The sequence below is a fragment of the Nannobrachium achirus genome, assembly GCF_963921795.1.
Source record: "Nannobrachium achirus genome assembly, chromosome: 4".
NCBI lineage: Eukaryota > Metazoa > Chordata > Actinopteri > Myctophiformes > Myctophidae > Nannobrachium > Nannobrachium achirus.
This window is the reverse complement of record NC_137813.1, coordinates 48,393,455-48,406,940: the sequence shown is the minus strand read 5'-3', so window position 1 is coordinate 48,406,940 and position 13,486 is coordinate 48,393,455. Positions and strand designations below refer to the sequence as shown.

The 13,486-nt window shown below is 42.6% G+C and overlaps 1 protein-coding gene across 1 annotated transcript in view; it reads right to left on the bottom strand.

Annotated features, from left to right (window-relative positions):
* The window catches only part of ttyh2l (tweety homolog 2, like), a gene marked incomplete at both ends in the record, with an annotated part of 54,449 nt that extends 43,240 nt beyond the window's left edge, over nucleotides 1-11,209 (bottom strand). Inside the window, 2 exons of the mRNA XM_080724697.1 lie at nucleotides 1,570-1,742; nucleotides 11,081-11,209. Coding sequence (XP_080580823.1) covers nucleotides 1,570-1,742; nucleotides 11,081-11,209 — 302 coding nt within the window. The remainder of the gene's footprint in view (nucleotides 1-1,569; nucleotides 1,743-11,080) is intronic.
* Nucleotides 11,210-13,486: the final 2,277 nt, after the last annotated feature.

Genomic DNA, 13,486 nt, shown 5'->3' with positions numbered 1-13,486 from the left:
GACATTTTATGAGCCTTGTTAAAGTGACCCCGGATAATCAATCTACCGGCGAAATATGCCGTGACCAGAAAGTGACCATGTGTTTTGATAGCATAAAGTCAGCGCGCGGCGCTGTGATCAGCGAGGCAAGCCTTCCAAGCTGTTTGCACAACATGTGCATGCAGAGAGAGAGACTGAAAGGATTTCCTGTCAATATGTTCACAGAGTGGGCCAGCCTCTGAGCCATCCGCACACAATAGACTACATCACCATTTAGTCCGTAAGCAGCCAAGTGGCGCAGGGGTACAATTCTTCCCCACCAACGTGTTGCCTGGGGATTGAAGCGTGGTGGGAAGGTAGCCCCGTTTGGAACCTCACTCTCCAGAGTCTCCACAATAGCTCCTAGATGAGGTTCCGCTGTGCTCGACGACGTCAGCGGTTGAGCCAGTCCAAAAGCAGCAAAGATCACCTTTTTCACAATATCGTATCCAGTGTTGGGTATCATTACTTTTTATACGTTAGGTTACATTCGTTACTGAATTGAAAAACAAATCCATTGAGTTACTGTGTTACCCCCTGAGAAAAGTAACTTGTTAGGTTACTTTTTTCCGTTACCCACCTGCTAGGATGTTTGGTAAACATAAAAAAGAGTGCAGCCTACCAAATTGTTGTGGCTGTCAGCTGTGTGTGTGGCTGCGTGCAGCTTCAACGTGGATAATGTAATGACGTTGGTCCTTTCACCAGTAAATCCAAAAATAGTGTGAATCCTTCCACAGCCTTATACTAAAGGGCTTCTCTCAAGCCCTGCCACGTCGTGTGCGACTGTAAATTAATGTAAACAAGACACGCACAAGAAGAAGTTCTCCTTATGTCGCTAATAGATGAACCTGTGTTAACCCCGTGTTACACCTAATTTCGTAACCTGTTGTAAACTGTAGAATGACTACGCAACCACCACTGCTCCTGATTCGGCTACAATAGGAAAACATGGCACAGGCTGCAATTTAAACAGGTTTTTCAACCCTGTCGTAAAAGATTTACTTTGCGCCACACCGCAACCTGAAACATCTGTAGGTGCCTGTGACACTATTACTTTTTGGATACGGTGTTGTGAAAAAGGTGATCTTCGCTGCATTGGGACTGACTCAACGGCTGCCAGTGTCTAGCGCAGCGGAACCTCATCTCGGAGCTATCGTGGAGATCATACTTCTCACTAGCCCCTATGGAAAAAAGTCAATTTCTTGCGAGTTAACTCTGACCGGAGGTGGGAGGGGTCTAACGGCAGGGTCAACATTTCCACCATTATGAAAGTCAGATGTAAAAAAAGAAAAAAAAAAAAGAATTGTCGAGCGATACAAATAAGCTAGTCCGGAATTCCCCTTTAAGGTCTACACGCTCACCAAGACCAACCAGTAGCAGACAGCAGTGAGTCAATTGGCATTGAACGATTTGTAGAAAATGAACAATTTAACACATATTGCTTGTTCATTTTAATCTCAAACTAAGACACACAAGAGCGGACACGGTTGGGACGATTCGTGACCTCTGGGCTAAAAGACACAGATGATCCCAGAGTCCCCAGACACCTACCATATGATGAGGCCTGTGATGACAGCGACCCAGGTGACACAGCAGCCGTGGGGTCTCTTGGTGTCGTCGGCCGCATCCCTGCGGCAGCAGCACAGGCAGCACAGGTAGCCGGCCAGCAGCAGGAGGCTCAGAGCCAAGCCCAACGCCCCCACACACGCTAGGACGATCAGTGACTGGGTGAGAGAGGGACACATCATACATGATGGACATCAGTACAGTACATTGTGATACAGTACATGGTGAAAGTGGTGATTACTTACACTGGAAGTTTAACATCTTTACTTTACAGTGTAAAGTTTACACTGAAAGAAAGTTTTTTACATTAGAAGTTAACACTTTGGGCTATATTTTGATTGTCTCAAGTACCAGCTCTTATCCCAAATTAACTCTCTGACGAAAGGTTTGGTGGTCGGAGACAGTATGGACAGGCCTTTAAGTTAAGGCATAAGCTGGTACGTAAGACAATCAAAATAGAGCCCTTAAGTCTTTACACTAGAACTGTTTTTCAGACCATGGACCCTTAGCTGAGAGAGAGATGAAGCAGGGACCTCGTGTACATATTGGATTCATGTTAAATGTGTATTTTCAGAATAATGACGTAAACCCTCAATACTTTGTAAACTTGACCCCTCTTTCTTCCATGTACACCAAACCTCTTCACCGAAAATAGCCGATCTACAAGTTCACAGTTCGTCTGCGACATTTTGTGAGCTTGTAGATCTTCTATTTTCGCCTAATGTGCACATCCCTCACAGAATGGGGATGCAAGGTTCAAGTGGTTAAACATACAAAAATCACACCCAATGTGAAGTGAGCGGTGGTCGTGCTTGCATAACGTCTTCAGACTGGGATTTAAGTCTAGGATGTACAGGCTATGCTACACACACACACACAAACAATGCTATGGCAAAACACTGAGGAAAAAGTGGCTACAGACACACACCCAGCCACTCTATGGAGCGGTTTACCACCGCTCAAAAATAAAGTCCCTAATATCACATGAAGATTTGGCAGCCCCCCCTGCAGTATCTCTGAGGACCTCCTAGGGGTCCCGGACCCCCTGTTGAAGACCCCTGTGCTAGAAGCTAACGTCTTGTCTTTACAGTAGAATCTGTCCATTGCAAAGACAAGACGTTAGCCAGAACAACAGGCCTATTATGGCTGCATCTGCTTAAGTGACACTGTGTATCTGTTCTGCGTGGTCATGAGGGGTTAGTGACCCCCCACCCCCCACCCAACCCCACTACCCTGCAGTTCAACAACCAGCGTGAGAACAGCCCACCAGGATCAAGCAACACTCCCATGTAAAGACATGCAGAGGTCAAGGGATGGTGTTTCGTTTTTTCCCGGCTGATCCATCAATCAATCAGTATCACTGCCTGATGCTGAGACAATTCCTAGACAAGACAATTGCTAGCGGACAGATAAGACTGAGACAGAGAGATAGACAGACAGACAGATAGACACAGGCACGTGCACACATATACATCAATGGGGGCTTGAGCCCCTGCCCTTTTATCAGTCTTTTGAAAAGTGCCCTCTCCAGACCATGAATGCAGTTTTCACTATGGTGAAAGGAATGCAAATGCCCCCCTTCCCATGCCATACCTGAAGGCAGCACTCTCCTGAACTTGAACGCAGCATCTTATGAAAGAATTGCCCTCTCTGTGTAGAAATCCATGCCGTACACCACATCTCCAGTAATGATTAGCTTATGCTTAGGTTCATCAAGCACCGAAAATAGCCGACCTCCAAGCTCACAACGCGACGCATTGTGAGCTTGGAGGTCTGCTATTTTCGTTATTTTCACCAAAAGGACCTTTTAGTAATGTCAGCCCCTGCCTCTCTAATAACATTCTCTGCACGTCCCTGGACAGACAGACGGACACAGATTTGGTGGTCCTAGACCTCGTCTCTTCTTGTTTCCCTGCTCATTTCCATGGCAACAGTACAGACTGGGGTTAAGGGGGGGGGGGGGGGGGGGGGAAATAGAGGATTGTGTGGCTGTAGCAGGGGGGTGTCATGTGACTAAACGTCTTCCATTCAGTCTCGTGATTCTCTGTGAACAGTCAGAGCCTGCCAAAGCAAACACACAAGGAGAGTGGAACAGTAGTCTGGATGGTACCCTATAAGATCAGGACTGTGAATTAAACTTGGAAAGTTTAAAAATAGAAATGGACCCGTTATGGCACTATACCGTCTGACATTTTAAAACGTGCCTGCTATGGATCTTTGAAGTTGAACACAAACCAAGTAACGACCTGAGTTTTGATTTCAGTTATGTGGGATTTACCCTCCAGAAAAAACAAACAGTATTCCTATCTTAAAATGCAATTCACCTGCACGCACGCATGCATGCACGCACGCACGCACGCACGCACGCACGCACGCACGCACGCACGCACGCACGCACACACACACACACACACACACACACACACACACACACACACACACACACACACACACACACACACACAAAACCACACACAACCACACGCACACTTCTCAAGCATTAGAGAGGATAGGCCGTTGGGAGCAGTAAGCTGAACGCAGCAGCACTTGCTTTTGCTGTCAGGAATTAACATCCCGCGAGTTGCTTTGAGAACGAAGACATTTGATATGGTTAAATGTGGAGCTGTGATTGCCATGGGAGGGCAAACAGCACGTGCTAAATGAATGGTTAAGTTAATGGTACAGTACAAGTTAATGGTACTGTACTGTATAATGCTGGAGTGACCTTCATGTGACAGCTTTGTTACAACATGATTTAAGGTCGTCACTGAGGAAAAAGGCCAAAGGAGCAGAGTGGACGATGTATCATGAGATATTGGTCTGGTCTTGTGTCATAAAAATACAATACTGAATGTTGTAGGGCTGCTCAGTTAACTGAAAATATATCGAAACAGACTTTATATTAGAACCAATAACAGTCTTGCTCATGTAGGTTAACTGAATAATAGATTTTTGGGGGATATCTGTTTCTATATTTCTTATATAACAAGGAATCAACATGAAATAATATAATAGATTTTTTATAATCGACTAAATCAGTCTGATTTACAACTTAACCCTCATACTTTGTGGGACACTGGTGGAGTACAAAAAGAGCTGATCTACAAGCTCACAAGTCGTAATGCGATGCATTGTGAGCTTCTAGATAAGCTATTTTCACTATCATTCATTAATCGGAATCGAGGCAAAATAAAAGTTGGAAATAATCTTGATACTGATGAATACTGATTTGAAGTCATATCGCCCATGCAGCCCAAGCCGTCATTGAGGGAAAACACCAAAGGAGCAAACTACTAGATGAGTATGCATCATGAGATGCTTGTCTCGTGTTGTAAAAATAAAGTACTGTACATAAAAGACACTTAACTCTGAACTGAGTAAGATCTGCACATGGCTTAACGACAACAAATTATCAATTCACCTGGGCAAAACCGAGTCCATCCTCTTTGGATCCAATCATAACCTCAAAAAGGTAGAGAACTTCACAATCAAAGTGGGTGACAAGGTCATAACACGAAAAAACGAAATCTCCTACTTAGGATGTATCCTTGAAGCTAATCTTTCCAGCGAAAAGATGACTTCAAAAGTAATACAAAAAATCAACCAACGAACTCGTTTCCTACAGAGGATCGCCCCAATGGTCAACTTCAACACACTGAAGACCATAGCTGGTGCAATAATCCAGCCCCTCTTTGACTATGGAGTCCACGTATGGTATCGTGACGCCCCACAAGCCCTAAAAACTAAACTCCAAACAGCCCAAAATAAACTAATTAGGGTCCTGCTTAACCTTCCCAATCAGACTCACCTCACCGCTACTCACCAGTTAAGAGTGGGGTGGCTCAGAGTAGATGACAGAGTACAGCAACTTGCAATGGGCCTGGTGTACAAGATACACTACACCACTATGATACCCAAGTACCTGTCAAAATACTTTAAAAACGTTAAGGATGTCCATAATTACAACACCAGAGGCAGTGCCACAGATCACGTTCAACCCAGAGTCAACTCAAAGAAAGGGTCGAACTCGTTCTTCTGCTACACCACAAAAATGTGGAATGCCTTACCGAAGGCCATAAAGGAGTGTGGATCACTAGCATCCTTTAAAATTGCCCTAAAAAACCACTTACAGGCAGCAGCCGTTCACAACTGGTAAAAACCTAGCCCAACCCTACCCTCCCTGCCCCTTCCTTGTATATACTGTACATACTGATTGTTTAGACTTACTGTTACCTGCCCCTTCCTTGTATATATTGTATATACTGTACTTACTGATTGTATAGACCTACTGTTTTCTTTTTTTCTTTACATATCTACTGCATAGTACTGTGTTCTATTTGTCTGTCATTCAATGTTATATGAGATACTTTAATGGTTTCCTGTTGAAATAAGCTTAGTCTTTTCATGGATCTCCTTTTAGTAGACCTTGTACCAGTGAACTGTACCGTCATGAATCTGTACATTTTCCTATGCAAACTTCTAATAAAGCCTTCAATCAATCAATCAGTCATCTCCTTCCATCAATGGTAAATTCCAGGCAATCCGTTCCAGTGACTTCACAAAAGTTCCCATTTCGCAATGGGCATTGTTGATAGAAGAGCAAACATTAATAGGTGATGGAAAAGGCAGTGTGAGCTTGTGTGTGTGTGTGTGTGTGTGTGTGTGTGTGTGTGTGTGTGTGTGTGTGTGTGTGTGTGTGGTATATATATAATAGAGCTGAATTCCAGTGCATTGTGGGTGAATCCAGGTGCATTCTTGGGGAAACTGGAACCAAATTAGGTTCCAAAATGTTTGACGCCGAGACGTAATGACGTCACGAACGACGTCGGCGTCCTACATTGAACCCTATTGTAGACCCCGTGGCGCGCTCTTATGCTTGTGCATGTATGTTTCACCCCGCCTGAAATTCCAGCTTTGGCCAGTAGGGCAGCCGCTTCAACGTTTACAAGCCGTTCTGGGGGCTTGGTTAAAGCACTATATTGTGATAGTAATCATTGCTATAGAGTGTTTAGCAGGGGTCTCTTTAATAAACAGAAAATACATTTTCAGGTGGGTAGCCAATCAGGAGAATGTACCCATTTGTGAGCTCAATTTTAGTGTTCCAGTTCTAATTTTGTCTCCTAATTTATTTGTGTCATCACTTCCAATTCACTTGTTTAACCAAGTATCCTCTGTGAGTTCTCTACTCTCCTCTCGTGATTGGATCAAATTGGTATCCCGACCTGAAAATGTCTTTTCTGTTTACTAAAGAGCTGGAGGGAAGGAGACTCTTGGAGAGACCCCTGTAAATGAACATAAATAGCAATGAGTACTAAGAGAATACAGCCCCTATTTAACACTTATTTTAGCAATGCAACGCGCCGTGAGCTTACAAATCGGTATTTTCCGCTAGTTTGTCACATGACAAAGTCCATAGGGCTTACAGTAAGTGGCTAAAGAGCCTACAGTGTCCTCGGCCCTCATTTGATACAGCTCAGCTCAGTCCAGTCTCTAGACTAGAATACAAGCCCACTGCGCCCATTTACGCCCACTCCTCCCCCAATTTTCCACTCCATTGTTTTTTAATTAGACATGCAGGCAGTTAAATTTCCACTGACTGCCATGCCACAACAAAGCAACGGAGAAGGGGGGGAAGAAAGAAATGAAGGAAGTGAGAGAACGAACGAGGGAGAGAAAGAAGAGAGAATGAGCAGCATATAGTATCACAGCTCACTGACCGGAAATTCATTGATTTTTCTTTCCCTGAAGATGTTTTCATAAAGGCTGTTTGAAACTAGGCCTAAAGTGTGAAGGCTTCGCTGATTTAATTTCGCAGGAGAGACGGTACGCTATTGCAAGTCCTTCTGTACCTTCACGGCGCATTGATTCCTCAGCAGACAACACCACATCACAGAAAGAAAAAGAACAAGGGTTATTTTCAAGCTTGCCAGGCTGTGTCAGCCCTCCTAGACAGTAGTGAAAAGGCTCAGGGAACTTCAGGGAAGCTTTATACTTCATTGCACAACCGCATCGCTCAGTGATAATAACCGATTTTTTTGATATTTCCGCAAGCCAAACAGTCATAGGATATTTGGGGTCAGCCCCTGGTTCCCGTATCCCTATGTTCTCTCAGAGTAGATTTGGGGATAAGGACGGTAGAGGGAACATAGGGCTGAGGGAACAAAGGTTACACAACCGTATCATTTAGGCTTGAGTCTACATGGCATGCTCCTCTCGGACTGGTTCTCAACTGAACTACAAAACTACAGTGACACTGCTGGGATTCAGGCCAGGGACCCACATGCTGTATGTTGATGCATGGAGAGACCAGCTAACACAGGGATGCTGACAGAGCCCTCGCTAAAAATCCAGGACAAAAATCCACTCGTCCCTAGACAATTCGCCCTCCTGGCCCCCAAACTGTGGAATAAACTCCCTGTCGCACTTAGAACAACAGACTCACTCCCTAGCTTCCGCCGTGGTCTGAAGACTCACCTCTTCAGACTCCACCCATAGCACTTAGCACTTACCGTAGCACTCGCCTACCCTCAATGACCATATATGAAAGTTAGAGTTTTATATAACGTTTTTACTGAATAGGTGCTTGGTCTACCTACGTTATTTTTCTTAGATTACTATTTCTATGCATTTGATGTATTGATGTATTACCTTGCTTATTGTAAGTCGCTCGTTGGACTAAGAGTGTCTGCTAAATGTCTAAATTGTAAAATTGTAAATTGAGAGACAGAGAATTGGTGCAGAGAACACAAAATCTGCTCTGTCTACAAAGGTGTTAGGTACATCTGTACAATGGCTTGGATATGCACACACTCAAACACACACACAAGTACTACTGTACATACTCACACACCCACACACCCACACACAAGATGAAGATTATTGTCAAGACATGAACTGGTCCGATACGGTTGGTCATTACGTCTAGAATTGCTTTACAGTTGGTGTCTATGTATTGTACTCTACAGAGATAAGACTGAAACTCTGATCAAAATAATACCCATTATTGTACAGTCTCTAGTTGTATTTCCTTGTACATCTAAAAATAGTGGAGATTAACTAAGAAACATTTCACTGGGGGACAGCCTGGAACGCCTTCAAGGACCCCTGGGGTTACCCAGACCCCACGTTGAGAACCATCCGTTTAGTTGATTTAAGTTTTTTAGTTGAGTTAGAAAATGAATTATTAAAAGGCTTTTGATGAATAGGTAGAACAAAAAAAACATTCACAGTTTCCAGTGAGACTCAATTTGCAATTATGTGTACAATATTTTCGCAAAATAATAAATGAAGTATAATGCAGTTTTCTGTAACAGAATAGCTCCCTTGATCTCGTTTTATGTGAGAAAAGATCAGACAAGTAGCACACTGCGTTCTAAGTCTGGCACATGACATTAATTTGTGATTTTCTTTTTTTAATCCAATTAGTTACCCCTCTCACATTACGGAAATCTGATGTCATGTGACCTTTTTATATTGTGATGTTTTGTGTAAAGTATTGTTTTATGTGATAGAAAGAAAAAAAGAAAATCTCATTTTTAGCCAGATTCTTAACCAGATTCTGAGAACTTTAGCCAAAAATAGCAGATCTACAAGCTCACAACGCCTCGCACTGCGAGGCGCTGTGAGTTTGTAGATCGGCTATTTTCGGCAAAGAGGTTTGGCGTAGAGGGGAGAAGTATTGACAGTTCAAGTGGTCCAAAATACACTATTGTGCTGTCAAACAATGAAACGATATGGAACCTATGAAAAGGTTGCGGGGGTCCCTGCTTCATCTCTCTCTCTCAACTAAGGGGTCCTTGGCCTGAAAACGTTGAAGACCCCTGGTGTAAGTTAAAAAGCGACTCTCAATATCTGGTACAGGGAGTCAGGGACCCTCAGGTTTCCTTGAGGAAGGTCCAAATGGGACCTTACTCTGAGAGTGAACAAATGGAACCAAATGGACCCGGGTCCTTGAAATTAAAACGTTTGAGAACCACTGATAAAAGGTTCATTAACAATTGTTAGTGCAGCAAAAAGTTAGTAAATACATAATCATGTAATAGTACAGTAAGAGTATAAAACAGTAGTTCAGCATCAACTGAAGCATTCAAAACCCAAAGAAATTATGACTGTAAATGACATAATCATCATGTGATAAATTACATGGTATCGGAAAGGCATAGCATATAGACTGATATACTCCCCGTCGTCCCCGATACCATACATACGTGATACATAACTTACGACAGGGCAAAATATCAAAGCCCTTTATACAGGAGGCATTCAGTGAGGCAGTGGTGACCCAACATAGCTTGCCTTAATATTTCAGTTTCATTTAGCCTATAGCCCACATCTTGTAGCCTAGTAAACTGACTCCTCCTGCCTTCTGATAACACATCTTGTTCATACCGGTACAATCCTTCTTAGGGGAATGTATCACAACACAAGTGTTTTACTATTTTTTGTGTTAGTAAGTGGAAGCCACAGCATCCGATTCTGGATTGAGAGACAAATGAAAGGACCACCTCTGTTTCATCAAAACAATAATACATTCTTAGCAAAACCTTCATAAATATTGAAAACTTTTTAATTTTCTTTACAATCCAATAATGGGCTGTGCAATCATTCCAAAAGGATTGGTTAGGCCTACTACTATCCACAAAAAGCTCTCACATCCAAATCAAAGAATATGTATTTTGTAAAGTAGTTACTTCTAGTTAGTTACTTTCATAGGTTGAAAGCTACACCATAAAGAAAAAATCAACCAAATGAAAATAGACATTGATGAACAAAATAAGATTGTGAGAACCACAGAAACCTTTATGTGTCTAGATTGTGTTTGTCAACGTATACACATGTAAATATATACCGATAGTTTTCAAATAGAAAATGTTGAGGTTAATACAGGTCACGTGTCATGCTTTTTGACACATGTCACTCACTCACTCACTGGGTCACTGCTAGTCTGTGAGTGACAGGTAGACTTGGAGCACCAGGATCTACGATGTAGGATATAGATTGATTGATTGATTGATTGATTGATTGATTGATTGGTTGGTTGAAGACTTTATTAGAAGTTTGCATAGGAGTTTTCATGACAGTACAGTTCACTGGTACAAGGTCAACTAAAAGGATAAACACCTCAAGAAAGCTTTTTGGGCTTGTTATTGGGGTCCTTTTTAAAACTCATATAACACTGAATGACAGACAAATATCACTCTGGTTTGTGTCAAAAAATGAAATACTGAAGTTGAGTTTAAATAACTAATAAGACGAGCTTTAATTACGCGCCCAAACTTCATTTGCGCATTTTACGCACCGTAGCCAAGCAGCGGCGTCAGTTCAGAAAAGGCTAAGGTATGGCAACATGACTGATGTCACCAGTCATGTTGCCCTACCTTAGCAACATGGCACGATGAAAAGTACATTTTATTATTTCCCCCTGTAGCCAAGGGATGGCAGCTGCCATAGCTTGCCATACCCAATTGACGCCTCTGTAGCCAAGTATATTACCAACCTGCTGATAGCTTGCATCTTCTGGTCTGAAAGTGTTGCCAACCTCTTGGAAAGTGAGATTGAAGTGGGGGAAATTGTGCAGCCAGTATGTCCACCACGGAGCAATGTAGTCAAGCCTTGCGATGGCCATACCTGCTTTAAAAGTCGGTCGAACAGACGACTTTTTTAAAGCTCACTCGCACCCGACCGCACCTCTAGGAGAAGCGTCCACCTCGATAACCTTCAATTTCTTTAGATATTTCCAGGTTCTGCGCGAAGCAAGCAAAAAAATCCACGACTTCTTTGACTGTAATGAGCACGGGAACATTAGAGAGGAAGAAGTACTTCCTTTCGCTCTGAACTCCTTAAACAAGGCATACTGTTAGTATCCTGGTAGTCTGTTGTTTCCATATTTCGATGTGGTTTTGTTGTCGAAACTCTCTTGCTGTGACTGGGCTGTCAATGAGCGCACAGTGTGTGAGACCTACAGACAGCAGAGCAGCCTACTAGCCTACTTCACTAACTACTCCACTAAGAAGCGCGGCTGCTTTGACTGGACGACGTTTAGCGCACGAGACCCAATGACGGCATAATCACATCAACCTGTCTGCCTCCGTTGTGTTTCAAGGGGTCATCAACATGTCTGTACACAGCAGTACACGGACGGAAAATTCTAGATTTAGTTTTTTACACACCATTATAATTTCATTATTTTCATCATAAGACCCAGTCACCCAACTACTGTAGTCTCCAGGGCTAGGCTATATGACACTATGGCTGTATCCTGTATGGCACAGATATTAGCACAAGTGGTTCTCAAATTTTCAAGGACCCCATAACACTGAGTGTGCTGTGTGCAAATGGATTTGGTTCCATTTGTAGCAGACTTTTGTTACAGACTTGTTATGGTCATTCAGGGCTATGTGTTTCTGGTAATATTATTGTCTTCTCATTTTGAATGTCCATGGCAAACATGTAGGCTAATTTTTACAGAAATGTCCACCACAAGCCAACATCATCATGGCATGTCCCCTGATGACATTGCACCGAGATTATTACACAGAGTTTAAAGGGACAATGTTATGCGTGCAAATTAAGGAAAGTGGCCTTATAGGGTGTGCCAAATGTAGTTCTAAGAGCGGCCATTTCTTGGGTAAACACAGCCTTACACAGGTGTTCTGATTAGACTATAACATTAGTTCTATGCAATCAAACAATTGAAACACCTGTGTTTTTACCCAAGAAATGGCCGCTAAGGACTACAATGACGTAGCCGCTGGCACACACTATTACAACCATTTTGGTACTAGAGGTGGAGTTTTAAATTATCTTACAGCTGCCCCCACTATAATTTGCATACGGTAATTGAAATCACTGCAGCTCTAATTGGCCTACTACCTCATACTGGGACAAGCAGGTAAGCATCGTTACTGCTACACACACAACACACACACCCAGTTAGTATTTATTTAATTAATATCTGACCTCAGCAGTCGCCCAAACCTTCTTCAGCTTACTCTCTCTACTCAGGGACAGGGGGTCAAATAAAAAACAATATTAGGTTAGGTTTGGTTTAGAACAATTGGTCCAGAAATAAATGTCCCGTTTGACTTTGACCATAGTTAAAAAGTAGAAATGTGACTGCTGCGCAGTCAACTGCCAGAGGCCTTCATTATGAACCTGAGGACATGTGCTGTTTGTGTCTGACACCTTGTGGACGAGCAGGGTCACTGAGGTGAGCAGCTCACCACCACACCAACCAACTCTGTGAATGACTGTGACAATTAATGATCAGTGCATCAGTCAGTCACACTGGTGTAAAGTACTGTGGCGTCAGTTAAAAAAAGCTAAGGTATGGCAACATGACTGGTGTCTTAATGTTGCCATACCTTAGCAACAGGCACGATGAAAAGTACATTTTATTATATATTTCCCCCTGTAGCCAAAGGTATGGCAGCTGCCATATCTTGCCATACCCAATTGACGCCTCTGGTAAAGTAACTAAGTACATTTACTCAAGTACTGTACTTAATTACAATTTTGAGGTATTTTTACTTTACTGGAGTATTTCCAATTCAATTTTCTACTTTTGCAGAGGCAAATACTAGGCTACTTTGTATAGCCTAAGCCTATACTTTGACTCCACTACTATTATTTGAAAACGTATAGTAGGCCTACTAGTTATTTTGTTGGCTTTGATTTTTATTACAAAACGTCTAATATTAACCATTTCAGCCTATACATTTCGGCCATTTGAAAATAGCCGATCTACAAGCTCACAATGCATCATGACGCATTGTGAGCTTGTAGAGCAGCTATTTTCAAATTTGAACTTGTGAAATGGAATGGCTACAGTAAATCAGTACTGTAAGTACTTGATTCCAATACTTTTGTAGCCTACTTTTACTCAAGTACATTTTGAATACCG